At 50.7% G+C, this 21,042-nt stretch overlaps 1 protein-coding gene across 3 annotated transcripts in view; it reads right to left on the bottom strand.

The window, feature by feature from the left end:
• The window catches only part of bcam (basal cell adhesion molecule (Lutheran blood group)), a 350,665-nt gene that overhangs the window by 245,327 nt on the left and 84,296 nt on the right, over positions 1 to 21,042 (bottom strand). For all 3 annotated transcript variants that reach the window (XM_086003960.1, XM_086003962.1, XM_086003963.1), the window contains exons 2-3: positions 16,145 to 16,272; positions 14,666 to 14,882 (exon numbers count right to left, since the gene is read on the bottom strand). In XM_086003960.1, the coding sequence (XP_085860086.1) occupies positions 14,666 to 14,882; positions 16,145 to 16,272 (345 nt within the window). The remainder of the gene's footprint in view (positions 1 to 14,665; positions 14,883 to 16,144; positions 16,273 to 21,042) is intronic.

Below are 21,042 nucleotides of genomic sequence, written 5' to 3'. Positions count from 1 at the left end.
GAATGGGAAGGGGTTTGGGTCCATTGGGGTTCTGTACAATGGGAGTGAATGGGAAGGGGTTTGGGTCCATTGGGATTCTGTACAATGGGAGTGACTGGAAAGGGGTTTGGGTCCATTGGGATTGTGTACAGTGGGAGTGAATGGGAAGGGGTTTGGATCCATTGGGATTCGGTACAGTGAGAGTGAATGGGAAGGGGTTTGAGTCCATTGAGATTCTGTACAATGGGAGTGAATGGGAAGGGGTTTGGTCCATTGGGATTCCATGCAATGGGAGTGAATGGGAAGAAGTTTGGGGTCATTGGGATTTTGTACAATGGGAGTGAATGGGAATAGTTTGGTCCATTGGGATTGTGTACAATGGGAGTGAATGGGAAGGGGTTTGGGTCATTGGGATTCTGTACACTGGGAGTGAATTGGAAGGTGTTTGGGTCATTGGGATTCTGTACAATGGGAGTGAATTGGAAGGGGTTTGGGTCCATTGGGATTCGGTAAAATGGGAGTGAATGGGAAGGGGTTTGGGTCATTGGGATTCTGTACACTGGGCGTGAATTGGAAGGGGTTTGGGTCATTGGGATTCTGTACAATGGGAGTGAATTGGAAGGGGTTTGGGTCCATTGGGATTCTGTACACTGGGAGTGAATGAGAAGGGGTTTGGTCCATTGGGATTCTGTACAATGGGAGTGAATGGGAAGGGGTTTGGTCCATTGGGATTCTGTACACTGGGAGTGAATTGGAAGGGGTTTGGGTCATTGGGATTCTGTACACTGGGAGTGAATGGGAAGTGGTTTGGTCCATTGGGATTCTGTACAATGGGAGTGAATGGGAATGGGTTTGGGTCCATTGGGTTCTGTACAAAGGGAGTGAATGGGAAGGGGTTTGTGTCCATTGGGGTTCTGTACAATGGGAGTGAATGGGAAGGGGTTTGGGTCCATTGGGATTCTGTACAATGGGAGTGACTGGAAAGGGGTTTGGGTCCATTGGGATTGTGTACAGTGGGAGTGAATGGGAAGGGGTTTGGATCCATTGGGATTCGGTACAGTGAGAGTGAATGGGAAGGGGTTTGAGTCCATTGAGATTCTGTACAATGGGAGTGAATGGGAAGGGGTTTGGTCCATTGGGATTCCATGCAATGGGAGTGAATGGGAAGAAGTTTGGGGTCATTGGGATTTTGTACAATGGGAGTGAATGGGAATAGTTTGGTCCATTGGGATTGTGTACAATGGGAGTGAATGGGAAGGAGTTTGGTCCATTGGGATTCTATGCAATGGGAGTGAATGGGAATGGGTTTGGGTCCATTGGGGTTCTGTACAAAGGGAGTGAATGGGAAGGGGTTTGGGTCCATTGGGATTCTGTACAATGGGAGTGAATGGGAAGGGGATTGGTCCATTGGGATTCTGTACAATGGGAGTGAATGGGAAGGGGATTGGTCCATTGGGATTGTGTACAGTGGGAGTGAATGGGAAGGGGTTTGGGTCCATTGGGATTCTGTACAATGGGAGTGAATGGGAAGGGGTTTGGGTCCATTGGGATTCTGTACAATGGGAGTGAATGGGAAGGGGTTTGGGTCCATTGGGATTCTGTACAATGGGAGTGAATGGGAAGGGGGTGGGTCCATTGGGATTCTGTACAATGGGAGTGAATGGGAAGGGGTTTGGGTCCATTGGGATTCTGTACAATGGGAGTGAATGGGAAGGGGTTTGCGTCCATTGGGATTCTGCACAATGGGAGTGAATGGGAAGGGGATTGGTCCATTGGGATTCTGTACAATGGGAGTGAATGGGAAGGGGTTTGGGTCCATTGGGATTCTGTACAATGGGAGTGAATGGGAAGGGGTTTGGGTCCATTGGGATTCTGTACAATGGGAGTGAATGGGAAGGGGATTAGTCCATTGGGATTCTGTACAATGGGAGTGAATGGGAAGGGGATTGGTCCATTGGGATTGTGTACAATGGGAGTGAATGGGAAGGGGTTTGGGTCCATTGGGATTCTGTACAATGGGAGTGAATGGGAAGGGGATTGTTCCATTGGGATTCTGTACAATGGGAGTGAATGGGAAGGAGTTTGGGTCCATTGGGATTCTGTACAATGGGAGTGGATGGGAAGGGGATTGGTCCATTGGGATTCTGTACAATGGGAGTGAATGGGAAGGGGTTTGGGTCCATTGGGATTCTGTACAATGGGAGTGAATGGGAAGGGGTTTGGGTCCATTGGGATTCTGTACAATGGGAGTGAATGGGAAGGGGATTGGTCCATTGGGATTCTGTACAATGGGAGTGAATGGGAAGGGGTTTGGTCCATTGGGATTCTGTACAATGGGAGTGAATGGGAAGAGGTTTGGTCCATTGGGATTCTGTACAATGGGAGTGAATGGGAAGGGGTTTGGTCAATTGGGATTCTGTACAATGGGAGTGAATGGGAAGGGGTTTGGGTCCATTGGGATTCTGTACAATGGGAGTGAATGGGAGGGGGTTTAGGTCCATTGGGATTCTGTACAATGGGAGTGAATGGGAAGGGGTTTGGGTCCATTGGGATTCTGTACAATGGGAGTGAATGGGAAGGGGTTTGGGTCCATTGGGATTCTGTACAATGGGAGTGAATGGGAAGGGGTTTGGGTCCATTGGGATTCTGTACAATGGGAGTGAATGGGAAGGGGTTTGGGTCCATTGGGATTCTGTACAATGGGAGTGAATGGGAAGGGGATTGGTCCATTGGGATTCTGTACAATGGGAGTGAATGGGAAGGGGTTTGGGTCCATTGGGATTCTGTACAATGGGAGTGAATGGGAAGGGGTTTGGGTCCATTGGGATTCTGTACAATGGGAGTGAATGGGAAGGGGATTGGTCCATTGGGATTCTGTACAATGGGAGTGAATGGGAAGGGGATAGGTCCATTGGGATTGTGTACAATGGGAGTGAATGGGAAGGGGTTTGGGTCCATTGGGATTCTGTACAATGGGAGTGAATGGGAAGGGGTTTGGGTCCATTGGGATTCTGTACAATGGGAGTGAATGTGAAGGGGTTTGGGTCCATTGGGATTCTGTACAATGGGAGTGAATGGGAAGGGGTTTGGGTCCATTGGGATTCTGTACAATGGGAGTGAATGGGAAGGGGATTGGTCCATTGGGATTCTGTACAATGGGAGTGAATGGGAAGGGGTTTGGGTCCATTGGGATTCTGTACAATGGGAGTGAATGGGAAGGGGTTTGGGTCCATTGGGATTCTGTAGAATGGGAGTGAATGGGAAGGGGATTGGTCCATTGGGATTCTGTACAATGGGAGTGAATGGGAAGGGGTTTGGGTCCATTGGGATTCTGTACAATGGGAGTGAATGGGAAGGGGATTGGTCCATTGGGATTCTGTACAATGGGAGTGAATGGGAAGGGGTTTGGGTCCATTGGGATTCTGTACAATGGGAGTGAATGGGAAGGGGTTTGGGTCCATTGGGATTCTGTACAATGGGAGTGAATGGGAAGGGGATTGGTCCATTGGGATTCTGTACAATGGGAGTGAATGGGAAGGGGTTTGGTCCATTGGGATTCTGTACAATGGGAGTGAATGGGAAGAGGTTTGGTCCATTGAGATTCTGTACAATGGGAGTGAATGGGAAGGGGTTTGGTCCATTGGGATTCTGTACAATGGGAGTGAATGGGAAGGGGTTTGGGTCCATTGGGATTCTGTACAATGGGAGTGAATGGGAGGGGGTTTGGGTCCATTGGGATTCTGTACAATGGGAGTGAATGGGAAGGGGTTTGGGTCCATTGGGATTCTGTACAATGGGAGTGAATGGGAAGGGGTTTGGGTCCATTGGGATTCTGTACAATGGGAGTGAATGGGAGGGGGTTTGGGTCCATTGGGATTCTGTACAATGGGAGTGAATGGGAAGGGGTTTGGGTCCATTGGGATTCTGTACAATGGGAGTGAATGGGAAGGGGTTCGGTCCATTGGGATTCTGTACAATGGGAGTGAATGGGAAGGGGTTTGGTCCATTGGGATTCTGTACAATGGGAGTGAATGGGAAGGGGTTTGGTCCATTGGGATTCTGTACAATGGGAGTGAATGGGAAGGGGTTTGGGTCCATTGGGATTCTGCACAATTGGAGTGAATGGGAGGGGGTTTGGGTCCATTGGGATCCTGTACAATTGGGAGTGAATGGGAAGGGGTTTGGGTCCATTGGGATTCTGTACAATTGGAGTGAATGGGATGGGGTTTGGTCCATTGGGATTCTGTACAATGGGAGTGAATGGGAAGGGGTTTGGTCCATTGGGATTCTGTACAATGGGAGTGAATGGGAAGGGGTTTGGGTCATTGGGATTCTGTACAATGGGAGTGAATGGGAAGGGGTTTGGTCCATTGGGATTCTGTACAATGGGAGTGAATGGGAATGGGTTTGGGTCCATTGGGGTTCTGTACAAAGGGAGTGAATGGGAAGGGGTTTGGGTCCATTGGGGTTCTGTACAATGGGAGTGAATGGGAAGGGGTTTGGGTCCATTGGGATTCTGTACAATGGGAGTGACTGGAAAGGGGTTTGGGTCCATTGGGATTGTGTACAATTGGAGTGAATGGGAAGGGGTTTGGGTCATTGGGATTCTGTACAATTGGAGTGAATGGGAAGGGGTTTGGGTCATTGGGATTCTGTACAATTGGAGTGAATGGGAAGGGGTTTGGGTCATTGGGATTCTGTACAATTGGAGTGAATGGGAAGGGGTTTGGGTCATTGGGATTCTGTACAATTGGAGTGAATGGGAAGGGGTTTGGTCCATTGGGATTCTGTACAATTGGAGTGAATGGGAAGGGGTTTGGGTCCATTGGGATTCTGTACAATTGGAGTGAATGGGAAGGGGTTTGGTCCATTGGGATTCTGTACAATGGGAGTGAATGGGAAGGGGTTTGGGTCATTGGGATTCTGTACAATTGGAGTGAATGGGAAGGGGTTTGGGTCCATTGGGATTCTGTACAAAGGGAGTGAATGGGAATGGGTTTGGGTCCATTCAGATTGTTTACAATGGGAGTGAATGGGACGGGGTTTGGGTCCATTGGGATTGTGTACAATGGGAGTGAATGGGAAGGGGTTTGGGTCCATTGGGATTGTGTACAATGGGAGTGAATGGGAAGGGGTTTGGGTCCATTGGGATTGTGTACAATGGGAGTGACTGGGAAGGGGTTTGGGTCCATTGGGATTCGGTAAAATGGGAGTGAATGGGAAGGGGTTTGGGTCATTGGGATTCTGTACACTGGGAGTGAATGAGAAGGGGTTTGGGTCCATTGGGATTCTGTACAATTGGAGTGAATGGGAAGGGGTTTGGGTCCATTGGGATTCTGTACAATTGGAGTGAATGGGAAGTGGTTTGGGTCCATTCAGATTGTGTACAATGGGAGTGAATGGGAAGGGGTTTGGGTCCATTGGGATTGTGTACAATGGGAGTGAATGGGAAGGGGTTTGGGTCCATTGGGATTGTGTACAATGGGAGTGACTGGGAAGGGGTTTGGGTCCATTGGGATTCGGTAAAATGGGAGTGAATGGGAAGGGGTTTGGGTCATTGGGATTCTGTACACTGGGAGTGAATTGGAAGGGGTTTGGGTCATTGGGATTCTGTACAATGGGAGTGAATTGGAAGGGGTTTGGGTCCATTGGGATTCTGTACACTGGGAGTGAATGAGAAGGGGTTTGGTCCATTGGGATTCTGTACAATGGGAGTGAATGGGAAGGGGTTTGGTCCATTGGGATTCTGTACACTGGGAGTGAATTGGAAGGGGTTTGGGTCATTGGGATTCTGTACACTGGGAGTGAATGGGAAGTGGTTTGGTCCATTGGGATTCTGTACAATGGGAGTGAATGGGAATGGGTTTGGGTCCATTGGGGTTCTGTACAAAGGGAGTGAATGGGAAGGGGTTTGGGTCCATTGGGGTTCTGTACAATGGGAGTGAATGGGAAGGGGTTTGGGTCCATTGGGATTCTGTACAATGGGAGTGACTGGAAAGGGGTTTGGGTCCATTGGGATTGTGTACAGTGGGAGTGAATGGGAAGGGGTTTGGATCCATTGGGATTCGGTACAGTGAGAGTGAATGGGAAGGGGTTTGAGTCCATTGAGATTCTGTACAATGGGAGTGAATGGGAAGGGGTTTGGTCCATTGGGATTCCATGCAATGGGAGTGAATGGGAAGAAGTTTGGGGTCATTGGGATTTTGTACAATGGGAGTGAATGGGAATAGTTTGGTCCATTGGGATTGTGTACAATGGGAGTGAATGGGAAGGGGTTTGGGGCCATTGGGATTCTATACAATGGGAGTGAATGGGAAGGAGTTTGGTCCATTGGGATTCTATGCAATGGGAGTGAATGGGAATGGGTTTGGGTCCATTGGGGTTCTGTACAAAGGGAGTGAATGGGAAGGGGTTTGGGTCCATTGGGGTTCTGTACAATGGGAGTGAATGGGAAGGGGTTTGGGTCCATTGGGGTTCTGTACAAAGGGAGTGAATGGGAATGGGTTTGGGTCCATTGGGATTCAGTACAAAGGGAGTGATTGGGAAGAGGTTTGGGTCCATTGGGGTTCTGTACAATGGGAGTGAATGGGAAGGGGTTTGGGTCCATTGGGATTCTGTACAATGGGAGTGACTGGAAAGGGGTTTGGGTCCATTGGGATTTTGTACAGTGGGAGTGAATGGGAAGGGGTTTGGGTCCATTGGGATTCTGTACAATGGGAGTGAATGGGAAGGGGTTTGGGTCCATTGGGATTCTGTACAATGGGAGTGAATGGGAAGGGGTTTGGGTCCATTGGGATTCTGTACAATGGGAGTGAATGGGAAGGGGGTGGGTCCATTGGGATTCTGTACAATGGGAGTGAATGGGAAGGGGTTTGGGTCCATTGGGATTCTGTACAATGGGAGTGAATGGGAAGGGGTTTGCGTCCATTGGGATTCTGCACAATGGGAGTGAATGGGAAGGGGATTGGTCCATTGGGATTCTGTACAATGGGAGTGAATGGGAAGGGGTTTGGGTCCATTGGGATTCTGTACAATGGGAGTGAATGGGAAGGGGTTTGGGTCCATTGGGATTCTGTACAATGGGAGTGAATGGGAAGGGGATTAGTCCATTGGGATTCTGTACAATGGGAGTGAATGGGAAGGGGATTGGTCCATTGGGATTGTGTACAATGGGAGTGAATGGGAAGGGGTTTGGGTCCATTGGGATTCTGTACAATGGGAGTGAATGGGAAGGGGATTGTTCCATTGGGATTCTGTACAATGGGAGTGAATGGGAAGGAGTTTGGGTCCATTGGGATTCTGTACAATGGGAGTGGATGGGAAGGGGATTGGTCCATTGGGATTCTGTACAATGGGAGTGAATGGGAAGGGGTTTGGGTCCATTGGGATTCTGTACAATGGGAGTGAATGGGAAGGGGTTTGGGTCCATTGGGATTCTGTACAATGGGAGTGAATGGGAAGGGGATTGGTCCATTGGGATTCTGTACAATGGGAGTGAATGGGAAGGGGTTTGGTCCATTGGGATTCTGTACAATGGGAGTGAATGGGAAGAGGTTTGGTCCATTGGGATTCTGTACAATGGGAGTGAATGGGAAGGGGTTTGGTCAATTGGGATTCTGTACAATGGGAGTGAATGGGAAGGGGTTTGGGTCCATTGGGATTCTGTACAATGGGAGTGAATGGGAGGGGGTTTAGGTCCATTGGGATTCTGTACAATGGGAGTGAATGGGAAGGGGTTTGGGTCCATTGGGATTCTGTACAATGGGAGTGAATGGGAAGGGGTTTGGGTCCATTGGGATTCTGTACAATGGGAGTGAATGGGAAGGGGTTTGGGTCCATTGGGATTCTGTACAATGGGAGTGAATGGGAAGGGGTTTGGGTCCATTGGGATTCTGTACAATGGGAGTGAATGGGAAGGGGATTGGTCCATTGGGATTCTGTACAATGGGAGTGAATGGGAAGGGGTTTGGGTCCATTGGGATTCTGTACAATGGGAGTGAATGGGAAGGGGTTTGGGTCCATTGGGATTCTGTACAATGGGAGTGAATGGGAAGGGGATTGGTCCATTGGGATTCTGTACAATGGGAGTGAATGGGAAGGGGATAGGTCCATTGGGATTGTGTACACTGGGAGTGAATGGGAAGGGGTTTGGGTCCATTGGGATTCTGTACAATGGGAGTGAATGGGAAGGGGTTTGGGTCCATTGGGATTCTGTACAATGGGAGTGAATGTGAAGGGGTTTGGGTCCATTGGGATTCTGTACAATGGGAGTGAATGGGAAGGGGTTTGGGTCCATTGGGATTCTGTACAATGGGAGTGAATGGGAAGGGGATTGGTCCATTGGGATTCTGTACAATGGGAGTGAATGGGAAGGGGATTGGTCCATTGGGATTCTGTACAATGGGAGTGAATGGGAAGGGGTTTGGGTCCATTGGGATTCTGTACAATGGGAGTGAATGGGAAGGGGTTTGGGTCCATTGGGATTCTGTAGAATGGGAGTGAATGGGAAGGGGATTGGTCCATTGGGATTCTGTACAATGGGAGTGAATGGGAAGGGGTTTGGGTCCATTGGGATTCTGTACAATGGGAGTGAATGGGAAGGGGATTGGTCCATTGGGATTCTGTACAATGGGAGTGAATGGGAAGGGGTTTGGGTCCATTGGGATTCTGTACAATGGGAGTGAATGGGAAGGGGTTTGGGTCCATTGGGATTCTGTACAATGGGAGTGAATGGGAAGGGGATTGGTCCATTGGGATTCTGTACAATGGGAGTGAATGGGAAGGGGTTTGGTCCATTGGGATTCTGTACAATGGGAGTGAATGGGAAGAGGTTTGGTCCATTGAGATTCTGTACAATGGGAGTGAATGGGAAGGGGTTTGGTCCATTGGGATTCTGTACAATGGGAGTGAATGGGAAGGGGTTTGGGTCCATTGGGATTCTGTACAATGGGAGTGAATGGGAGGGGGTTTGGGTCCATTGGGATTCTGTACAATGGGAGTGAATGGGAAGGGGTTTGGGTCCATTGGGATTCTGTACAATGGGAGTGAATGGGAAGGGGTTTGGGTCCATTGGGATTCTGTACAATGGGAGTGAATGGGAGGGGGTTTGGGTCCATTGGGATTCTGTACAATGGGAGTGAATGGGAAGGGGTTTGGGTCCATTGGGATTCTGTACAATGGGAGTGAATGGGAAGGGGTTTGGGTCCATTGGGATTGTGTACAATTGGAGTGAATGGGAAGGGGTTTGGGTCATTGGGATTCTGTACAATTGGAGTGAATGGGAAGGGGTTTGGGTCATTGGGATTCTGTACAATTGGAGTGAATGGGAAGGGGTTTGGGTCATTGGGATTCTGTACAATTGGAGTGAATGGGAAGGGGTTTGGGTCATTGGGATTCTGTACAATTGGAGTGAATGGGAAGGGGTTTGGTCCATTGGGATTCTGTACAATTGGAGTGAATGGGAAGGGGTTTGGGTCCATTGGGATTCTGTACAATTGGAGTGAATGGGAAGGGGTTTGGTCCATTGGGATTCTGTACAATGGGAGTGAATGGGAAGGGGTTTGGGTCATTGGGATTCTGTACAATTGGAGTGAATGGGAAGGGGTTTGGGTCCATTGGGATTCTGTACAAAGGGAGTGAATGGGAATGGGTTTGGGTCCATTCAGATTGTTTACAATGGGAGTGAATGGGACGGGGTTTGGGTCCATTGGGATTGTGTACAATGGGAGTGAATGGGAAGGGGTTTGGGTCCATTGGGATTGTGTACAATGGGAGTGAATGGGAAGGGGTTTGGGTCCATTGGGATTGTGTACAATGGGAGTGACTGGGAAGGGGTTTGGGTCCATTGGGATTCGGTAAAATGGGAGTGAATGGGAAGGGGTTTGGGTCATTGGGATTCTGTACACTGGGAGTGAATGAGAAGGGGTTTGGGTCCATTGGGATTCTGTACAATTGGAGTGAATGGGAAGGGGTTTGGGTCCATTGGGATTCTGTACAATTGGAGTGAATGGGAAGTGGTTTGGGTCCATTCAGATTGTGTACAATGGGAGTGAATGGGAAGGGGTTTGGGTCCATTGGGATTGTGTACAATGGGAGTGAATGGGAAGGGGTTTGGGTCCATTGGGATTGTGTACAATGGGAGTGACTGGGAAGGGGTTTGGGTCCATTGGGATTCGGTAAAATGGGAGTGAATGGGAAGGGGTTTGGGTCATTGGGATTCTGTACACTGGGAGTGAATTGGAAGGGGTTTGGGTCATTGGGATTCTGTACAATGGGAGTGAATTGGAAGGGGTTTGGGTCCATTGGGATTCTGTACACTGGGAGTGAATGAGAAGGGGTTTGGTCCATTGGGATTCTGTACAATGGGAGTGAATGGGAAGGGGTTTGGTCCATTGGGATTCTGTACACTGGGAGTGAATTGGAAGGGGTTTGGGTCATTGGGATTCTGTACACTGGGAGTGAATGGGAAGTGGTTTGGTCCATTGGGATTCTGTACAATGGGAGTGAATGGGAATGGGTTTGGGTCCATTGGGGTTCTGTACAAAGGGAGTGAATGGGAAGGGGTTTGGGTCCATTGGGGTTCTGTACAATGGGAGTGAATGGGAAGGGGTTTGGGTCCATTGGGATTCTGTACAATGGGAGTGACTGGAAAGGGGTTTGGGTCCATTGGGATTGTGTACAGTGGGAGTGAATGGGAAGGGGTTTGGATCCATTGGGATTCGGTACAGTGAGAGTGAATGGGAAGGGGTTTGAGTCCATTGAGATTCTGTACAATGGGAGTGAATGGGAAGGGGTTTGGTCCATTGGGATTCCATGCAATGGGAGTGAATGGGAAGAAGTTTGGGGTCATTGGGATTTTGTACAATGGGAGTGAATGGGAATAGTTTGGTCCATTGGGATTGTGTACAATGGGAGTGAATGGGAAGGGGTTTGGGGCCATTGGGATTCTATACAATGGGAGTGAATGGGAAGGAGTTTGGTCCATTGGGATTCTATGCAATGGGAGTGAATGGGAATGGGTTTGGGTCCATTGGGGTTCTGTACAAAGGGAGTGAATGGGAAGGGGTTTGGGTCCATTGGGGTTCTGTACAATGGGAGTGAATGGGAAGGGGTTTGGGTCCATTGGGGTTCTGTACAAAGGGAGTGAATGGGAATGGGTTTGGGTCCATTGGGATTCTGTACAAAGGGAGTGATTGGGAAGAGGTTTGGGTCCATTGGGGTTCTGTACAATGGGAGTGAATGGGAAGGGGTTTGGGTCCATTGGGATTCTGTACAATGGGAGTGACTGGAAAGGGGTTTGGGTCCATTGGGATTTTGTACAGTGGGAGTGAATGGGAAGGGGTTTGGGTCCATTGGGATTCGGTACAGTGAGAGTGAATGGGAAGGGGTTTGAGTCCATTGGGATTCCATGCAATGGGAGTGAATGGGAAGAGGTTTGGGGTCATTGGGATTTTGTACAATGGGAGTGAATGGGAAGGGGTTTGGGGCCATTGGGATTCTATACAATGGGAGTGAATGGGAAGGGGTATGGTCCATTGGGATTCCATGCAATGGGAGTGAATGGGAAGGAGTTTGGTCCATTGGGATTCAATGCAATGGGAGTGAATGGGAAGGAGTTTGGTCCATTGGGATTCCATGCAATGGGAGTGAATGGGAAGGGGTTTGGGTCCATTGGGATTCTGTCCAATGGGAGTGAATGGGAAGGGGTTTGTTCCATTGGGATTGTTTACAGTGGGAGTGAATGGGAAGGGGTTTGGTCCATTGGGATTGTGTGCAATGGGAGTGAATGGGAGGGGGTTTGGGTCCATTGGGGTTCTGTATAATGGGAGTGAATGGGAAGGGGTTTGGTCCATTGGGATTGTGTGCAATGGGAGTGAATGGGAGGGGGTTTGGGTCCATTGGGATTCTGTACAATGGGAGTGACTGGAAAGGGGTTTGGGTCCATTGGGATTGTGTACAGTGGGAGTGAATGGGACGGGGTTTGGATCCATTGGGATTCGGTACAGTGAGAGTGAATGGGAAGGGGTTTGAGTCCATTGAGATTCTGTACAATGGGAGTGAATGGGAAGGGGTTTGGTCCATTGGGATTCCATGCAATGGGAGTGAATGGGAAGAAGTTTGGGGTCATTGGGATTTTGTACAATGGGAGTGAATGGGAATAGTTTGGTCCAGTGGGATTCTGTACAATGGGAGTGAATGGGAAGGGGTTTGAGGCCATTGGGATTCTATACAATGGGAGTGAATGGGAAGGGGTTTGGTCCATTGGGATTCCATGCAATGGGAGTGAATGGGAAGGAGTTTGGTCCATTGGGATTCTATGCAATGGGAGTGAATGGGAAGGAGTTTGGTCCATTGGGATTCCATGCAATGGGAGTGAATGGGAAGGGGCTTGGGTCCATTGGGATTCTGTACAATGGGAGTGAATGGGAAGGGGTTTGGTCCATTGGGATTGTTTACAGTGGGAGTGAATGGGAAGGGGATTGGTCCATGGGGATTGTGTACAATGGGAGTGAATGGGAAGGGGTTTGGTCCATTGGGATTGTTTACAGTGGGAGTGAATGGGAAGGGGTTTGGTCCATTGGGATTGTGTACAATGGGAGTGAATGGGAAGGGGTTTGGTCCATTGGGATTCTGTACAATGGGAGTGAATGGGAAGGGGTTTGGTCCATTGGGATTCTGTACAGTGGGTGTGAATGGGAAGGGGTTTGGTCCATTGGGATTGTGTACAAAGGGAGTGAATGGGAAGGAGTTTGGTCCATTGGGATTCTGTACAATGGGAGTGAATGGGAAGGAGTTTGGTCCATTGGGATTCTGTGCAATGGGAGTGAATGGGAAGGGGTTTGGTCGATTGGGATTCTGTACAATGGGAGTGAATGGGAAGGGGTTTGGGTATATTGGGATTGTGTACAATAGGAGTGAATGGGATGGAGTTTGGGTGCATTGGTATACTATACAATGGGAGTGAATGGGAAGGGGTTTGGGTCATTGGGATTGTGTACAATGGGAGTGAATGGGAAGGGGTTTGTGTCCATTGGGATTCTGTACAATGGGAGTGAATGTGAAGGGGTTTGGGTCCATTGGGATTGTGTGCAATGGGAGTGAATGGGAAGGAGTTTGGTCCATTGGGATTCTGTACAATGGGAATGAATGGGAAGGAATTTGGTCCATTGGGATTCTGTACAATGGGAGTGAATGGGAAGGGGTTTGGTCCATTGGGATTCTGTACAATGGGAGTGAATGGGAAGGGGTTTGGGTCCATTGGGATTGTGTACAATGGGAGTGAATGGGAAGGGGATTGGTCCATTGGGATTGTGTACAATGGGAGTGAATGGGAAGGGGTTTGGTCCATTGGGATTGTTTACAGTGGGAGTGAATGGGAAGGGGTTTGGTCCATTGGGATTGTGTACAGTGGGAGTGAATGGGAAGGGGTTTGGTCCATTGGGATTCTGTACAATGGGAGTGAATGGGAAGGGGTTTGGTCCATTGGGATTCTGTACAGTGGGTGTGAATGGGAAGGGGTTTGGTCCATTGGGATTGTGTACAAAGGGAGTGAATGGGAAGGAGTTTGGTCCATTGGGATTCTGTACAATGGGAGTGAATGGGAAGGGGTTTGGTCCATTGGGATTCTGTACAATGGGAGTGAATGGGAAGGGGTTTGGTCCATTGGGATTCTGTACAATGGGAGTGAATGGGAAGGGGTTTGGGTATATTGGGATTGTGTACAACAGGAGTGAATGGGATGGAGTTTGGGTGCATTGGTATACTATGCAATGGGAGTGAATGGGAAGGGGTTTGGGGTCATTGGGATTGTGTACAATGGGAGTGAATGGGAAGGGGTTTGTGTCCATTGGGATTCTGTACAATGGGAGTGAATGTGAAGGGGTTTGGGTCCATTGGGATTGTGTGCAATGGGAGTGAATGGGAAGGAGTTTGGTCCATTGGGATTCTGTACAATGGGAATGAATGGGAAGGAGTTTGGTCCATTGGGATTCTGTACAATGGGAGTGAATGGGAAGGGGTTTGGTCCATTGGGATTCTGTACAATGGGAGTGAATGGGAAGGGGTTTGGGTCCATTGGGATTGTGTACAATGGGAGTGAATGGGAAGGGGATTGGTCCATTGGGATTGTGTACAATGGGAGTGAATGGGAAGGGGTTTGGTCCATCGGGATTGTGTACAATGGGAGTGAATGGGAAGGGGTTTGGTCCATTGGGATTCTGTACACTGGGAGTGAATGGGAAGGGGTTTGGGTCCATTGGGATTGTGTACAATGGGAGTGAATGGGAAGGGGTTTGGGTCCATTGGGATTCTGTACAGTGGGAGTGAATGGGAAGGGGTATTGTCCATTGGGATTGTGTACAATGGGAGTGAATGGGAAGGGGTTTGGGTCCATTGGGATTCTGTACAATGGGAGTGAATGGGAAGGGGTTTGGGTCCATTGGGATTCTGTACAATGGGAGTGAATGGGAAGGGGTTTGGTCCATTGGGATTGTGTACAAAGAGGGTGAATGGGAGGGGGTTTGGGTATATTGGGATTCTGTACAATGGAAGTACATGTCCATTCTGTGCTCATTGAATGACCACCAGCCCAACGTTCCTGTGCGGACTCTGCTGAGACCTCGCTGCGGCTCGTGTTCCCCGCCCTGACCCGCTGGACGGCCTCCAGCTCCGCGGAGAATCCCCTCACCGAACACCTTCAGCTTCGTCTTTCCCTCTTGGCTTCCCGCAGCGCCGGCGATCACCTGACACAGGAAGGCGCGCTCGTCCATCACCTTGACCCTGCTGATGGAGAGGGTGTAGTCGTTGTCCATGGTTACCCGCTCGGTGTAACCCGTGCCCGGATCCATCATGCTGCTCGTCGCGTCTTTGTACGCGATCCGCTGTCGCTCTCCCTTTTTATTCATCTAAGACCGGGGGAAACAGAGAGACACGGCCAAATCAATATTCAACAAACAACTTGCATAGGAACATAGGGAACAGGAGGCGGCCGATTCAGCCCCTCGGGCCTGGTACATGGAAACAGGAGGAGGCCCATTCAGCCCCTCGAGCCTGTTACACAGGAACAAGAGGAGGCCATTCAGCCCCTCGAGCCTGTTACACAGGAACAGGAGGAGGCCATTCAGCCCCTCGAGCCTGTTACACAGGAACAGGAGGAGGCCATTCAGCCCCTCGAGCCAGTTACACAGGAACAGGAGGAGACCCATTCAGCCCCTCGAGCCTGTTACACAGGAACAGGAGGAGGCCCATTCAGCCCCTCGAGCCATAGAAACATAGAAGATAGGAGCAGGAGTAGGCCATTCGGCCCCTCAAGCCTGCTCCGCCATTCAATGAGATCATGGCTGATCATCCAAATTCTGTACCCTGTCCCTGCCTTCTCCCCATATCCCTTGATCCCTTTAGCCTTAAGAAATATATCCAACTCCTTCTTGAATATATTTAATGAACTGGCCTCCACCGCCCTCTCTGGCAGAGAATTCCACAGGTTCACCACTCTCTGGGTGAAGAAATTCCTCCTCATCTCTGTCTTAAATGGCTTACCCCTTATCCTTAGATTATGACCCCTAGTTCTGGACTCCCCGGCCATCAGGAACATCCTTCCTGCATCTAGTCTGTCCAGGCCTGACAGAATTTTATAGGTTTCGATGAGATCCCCTCTCAATCTTCTCAACTCCAGTGAGTATAAGCCCAATCGACACAATCTCTCCTCATACGTCCTGTCACACAGGAACAGGAGGAGGCCCATTCAGCCCCTCGAGCCTGTTACACAGGAACAGGAGGAGGCCCATTCAGCCCCCTCGAGCCTGTTACACAGGAACAGGAGGAGGCCCATTCAGCCCCTCGAGCCTGTTACACAGGAACAGGAGGAGGCCCATTCAGCCCCCTCGAACCTGTTACACAGGAACAGGAGGAGGCCCATTCAGCCCCCTCGAGCCTGTTACACAGGAACAGGAGGAGGCCCATTCAGCCCCTCGAGCCTGTTGCACAGGAACAGGAGGAGGCCATTCAGCCCCTCGAACCTGTTACTTAGCAGCAGCATTTTCCCTACTACTAATGTTAGGCTAACCGGTCTGTAGTTCTCGGTTTCTTCTCTCCCTCCTTTTGTAAATAGTGGGGTTACATTTGCCGCCCTCCCCCCACGTCCCGCCCCAGCCCGAGTCGTACTTACAATGAACCACTCCACCATGACATTGGTCTTGGATCCGGTGATGGTGTGGGTGCAGGGAATGTTCACGGGCCGTCCCACCTCGACGTCCAGCTGGTCGGGGACCGACACCTCCACGGAGCCCAGCGCACCTGCACGGGAAGGACGGGGAGGCAACAGGAGAGAGGGGTGAGCATCCGAGCCACTGCGCAACAACCTACCGGGTTGGGCCAACCCTGGAGAGGAGGGGGGGTGCGTCACGTGAACCCCCGGCCCAATTCTTGCTCTGTCGTTTCTGTCCTCCGCGCGTGGTCCCTTTAACTGGCCTGCGCTGGACTCCCTGACCGCTGCTAAGGCTTAGCGGGATCATCGCCTCTGCCCCGCCCCCCCCACTCTCTCGCCATTGGCCGGCCAACACGTCCATCATCGCGCTGCCCCGCCCTCACACCGCCAGTCAGAAAGCGAAGAAATTATTTATTACCCGATTGGTTTGATCGTCAGATTAATCCCCAAATCAATGACTAACATAGTAACATAGAAACATAGAAGATAGGAGCAGGAGTAGGCCATTCGGCCCCTCGAGCCTGCTCTGCCATTCAATGAGGTCATGGCTGATCATCCAAATTCAGTACCCTGTCCCTGCCTTCTCCCCATATCCCTTGATCCCTTTAGCCTTAAGAAATATATCCAACTCCTTCTTGAATATATTTAATGAATTGGCCTCAACTGCCTTCTGTGGTAGAGAATTCCACAGGTTCACCACTCTCTGGGTGAAGAAAATCCTCCTCATCTCTGTCCTAAATGGCTTACCCCTTATCCTTAGACTGTGACCCCTGGTTCTGGACTCCCCGGCCATCGGGAACATCCTTCCTACATCTAGTCTGTCCAGTCCTGTCAGAATTTTATAAGTTTCAATGAGATCCCCTCTCATTCTTCTAAACTCCAGCGAGTATAAGCCCAATCGACCCAATCTCTCCTCATACGTCATTCCTGCCATCCCAGGTATCAGCCTGGTGAATCTTCGCTGCACTCCCTCCATGGCAAGAACATCCTTCCTCAGATAAGGTGACCAAAACTGCACACAATACTCAAGGTGTGGTCTCACCAAGGCCCTGTACAACTGCAGCAAGACATCCTTGTTCTTGTACTCTAATGAACTAATGACTAATGAACAGTGATGTAAGAAAACTACTCGGCACTCGATCTAAGCGTTAAAGAAAGCTTTAATCAACTGCTTTACAACATGGAGTCTAGTTGTGTCCTTCACTAGTTCCTGTTAAGAATGTCCTGCGCAAGCTGGGCCCGTGCCTGAGTATTTATACTCTCCCTGGACAGCGCCACCCGCAGGCCGCTCAGCATCACTTCACAAGTCTTTCTCCCATGAATAACGGATTCATATCAAAGATTATGCAAAGAAAATGAAGAATACACACACATACACAACTTCTTAAAGGGTCCTATGCTTTTTCTCCCTGGATTCGCTCGCAGTAGTATTCAATTCCTGGAGACTCCAGGATATATTGGGCGGTTGATAGCCCTACGTCAGCCATGCCTCTTTGGGCAGCACTCTTGCCTCGGTGACAGAAGGTCGCGGGTTCAAGTCCCCGCTCCAGAAACTCGAGCCCCACAATCCAGGCCTACACTGCTAGTGTCAGTACTGAGGGAGCGCTGCACTGTCGGAGGGGCAGTACTGAGGGAGCGCCGCACTGTCGGAGGGGCAGTACTGAGGGAGCGCCGCACTGTCGGAGGGGCAGTACTGAGGGAGCGCCGCACTGTCGGAGGGGCAGTACTGAGGGAGCGCCGCACTGTCGGAGGGGCAGTACTGAGGGAGAGCCGTACTGTCGGAGGGGCAGTACTGAGGTAGCGCCGCACTGTCGGAGGGGCAGTACTGAGGGAGCGCCGCACTGTTGGAGGGGCAGTACTGAGGGAGCGCCGCACTGTCGGAGGGGCAGTACTGAGGGAGCGCCGCACTGTCGGAGGGGCAGTACTGAGAGAGTGCCGCACTGTCGGAGGGGCAGTACTGAGAGAGTGCCGCACTGTCGGAGGGGCAGTACTGAGGGAGCGCCGCACTGTTGGAGGGGCACAACTGAGGGAGGGCCGCACTGTCAGAGGGCCAGTACTGAGGGAGCGCAGCATTGTCGGACGGCCAATACTGAGGGACCGCCGCATTGTCAGAGGGCCAGTACTGAGGGAGCGCTGCACTGTCGGAGGGGCAGTACTGAGGGAGCGCTGCACTGTCGGAGGGGCAGTACTGAGGGAGCGCCGCATTGTCGGAGGGGCAGTACTGAGGGAGCGCCGCACTGTCGGAGGGGCAGTACTGAGGGAGCGCTGCACTGTCGGAGGAGCAGTACTGAGGGAGCGCTGCACTGTCGGAGGGGCAGTACTGAGGGAGCGCCGCACTGTCGGAGGTGCCGTCTTTCGGGTGAGACATTAAACCGAGGCCCCGTCTGCCCTTTCGGGTGGATGTAAAAGATCCCGCAGCCACTATTGAAAGAAGAGCAGGGGGGAGCTCTCCCCGGTGTCCTGGGGCCAATGTTTCCCTCAACCAACATCACTAAGAAACTGGTCATTGTCACATTGCTGTTTGTGGGAGCTTGCTGTGCACAAATTGGCTGCCGCGTTTCCTATATTGCAACAGTGACTCCACTTCAAAAAGTACTTCATTGGCTGTAAAACGCTTTGGGATGTCCTGTGGTCATGAAAGGCGCTATAGAAATGCAAGCCTTACTTTCATTCAATTCCTTCCCTCCTGGCTCTGTCGCGCACGCTGGGTCTCGCTGTGAGAAATGGTTCCCTGTCACCCAGTGCCCCTACCCAGAGTGGAAATTCTTCATGCCTGGCCCTGGAACGTGTGTTTCAATGGGCTATTCGACTGTGGGATGAGTCGTCACCAAGCCCATTGGAAGGGAAATCAGGCAGAGCCGTTTGTGGCAGAGGTCGTCTAAAGGTTACCATATCTCAGTGTTATGGGGGAGAGAAGGGGCTGGGGGATATGGTGGAAAGGCAGGCAGGAGGGATGGGTTTGCGAACAAGGGGCCCGGCTCTGTTGAGTCGAGGCTGCTGCTAAAGATTCTCCCGAGCCCAATCACCTGACATGTGAGAGTGTGTGAGTGTGTGTGTGTGAGAGAGAGAGTGTGAGTGAATGAGTGAGTGTGTGAGAGTGAGTGTGTGTGAGTGTGTTTGCATGTATGAGTGAGTGTTTGAGTGTGTCTGAGAGTGAGTGTGTGTGAGAGAGAGATTGTGTGTGTGAGAGTGTGAGTGTGAGTGTGAGAATGAGTGTGTGTGTAAGAGTGTGTGTGTGAGTGTGTGAGTGAGTGTGTGTGAGTGTGTAAGTGTGTGAGTGTGTGTGTGAGTGTGAGAATGAGTGTGTGTGTAAGAGTGTGTGTGTGAGTGTGTGAGTGAGTGTGTGTGAGTGTGTAAGTGTGTGAGTGTGCGTTTGAGTGTGTCTGAGAGTGAGTGTGTGAGAGAGAGATTGTGTGTGTGAGAGTGTGTGTGTGAGTGTGAGAATGAGTGTGTGTGTAAGTGTGTGTGTGTGTGTGAGTGAGTGTGTGTGAGTGTGTAAGTGTGTGAGTGTGTGTGTGAGTGAGTGTGTGTGAGAGAGAGAATGTGAGTGAGTGATTGAGTGTGTCTGAGAGTGAGTGTGTGTGTAAAAGAGAGAGTGTGTGAGAGTGTGTGTGAGTGTGTGAGAGTGTGTGAGAGTGTGAGTGTGTGAGTGTGTGTGTGTGTGTGTGAGTGTGTGTGAGTGTGTGAGAGTGTGTGAGTGTGTGAGTGTGTGAGGTGTGAGTGTATGAGGTGTGAGCTTGAGAGTGTGTGTGAGTGTGTGAGAGTGTGTGAGAGTGTGTGAGTGTGTGAGGTGTGAGTGTATGAGGTGTGAGCTTGAGTGTGTGTGAGTGTGTGTGAGTGTGTGAGTGTGTGAGGTGTGAGTGTGTGTCTGTGAGGTGTGAGGTGTGAGTGTGAGAGTGTGAGTGTGTGAGTGTGTGAGTGTGTGTGAGTGTGTGAGGTGTGAGTTTGAGAGTGTGAGTGTGTGAGTGTGTGTGAGTGTGTGAGGTGTGAGTGTGTGTCTGTGAGGTGTGAGGTGTGAGTTTGAGAGTGTGAGTGTGTGAGTGTGTGAGGTGTGAGTGTGTGAGAGAGAGAGTCAGACCCCAGTGTATAAATCCTCATGAATAAACAGTCTGGATGTTGCTGCCCGGGTGAACTAGAATGAACACTCAGTGTGAATCACACTTCATCACAAAGACTAACTGAGTCCCGGAGCAGAAACCGAGAAGATCAGAAAGGAACAGCACGGATCTGTCGAGTGCCTGGCAGGCAGGAACAGGGATGAAAGCTTTGAGTGTCAGGGAGGCCTCGCGCGCACCCTCTGATCCCCTCCCCCGCTCTCCCCAGACACCAGACCCACCATTTGAAGTCATGTTCTGTTTTATTTAATGAGCTTGCAATTGCTGAGATAATTTTCTGAAGGAATGTCGCACCCTGAGTCATCGCGATATCAAGAGGCTGCGGGCAGGTCTCTGGGCTTTAAATAATAAACCTCATTTAGCTTTTTCATTTATTTCTGCCTCGCATTTCCCCCCCCCCCCCATCCCCTCACCCCTCTCCATCCCCTCACCCCTCTCCGCGGCCTCCCCCGCTTGGGAACGGATTCCGCAGGCGGGAGGCCTTCCCTCGTCCAAGCAGCCACTCCGCCCGTTTGAGACTAGGCAGAGAGTGTTGGCTGTTCGGCTATGTGTGGCATCGCGGGGCACCCCACCGCCCGATCCGGCCCTCAACCGGCTTCCGAACCAAGGATCAGGAGAGGGAATCAGGGATCAGGAGAAAGGAGTCAGGGATTAGAAGTGGATTTTAAGGTTCAGGTGAAGGGAGCAGGACCGGTTAACCCCCTCCAGAGTCCAGGGACCCTGAGAGCATTAGTGGGCCCACTA

This window comes from Somniosus microcephalus, chromosome 12 (genome assembly GCF_052327205.1).
Source record: "Somniosus microcephalus isolate GS21.2 chromosome 12, FLI_Smic_1.0, whole genome shotgun sequence".
Lineage (NCBI taxonomy): Eukaryota > Metazoa > Chordata > Chondrichthyes > Squaliformes > Somniosidae > Somniosus > Somniosus microcephalus.
This window is presented reverse-complemented; position numbering and strand designations above follow the sequence as displayed.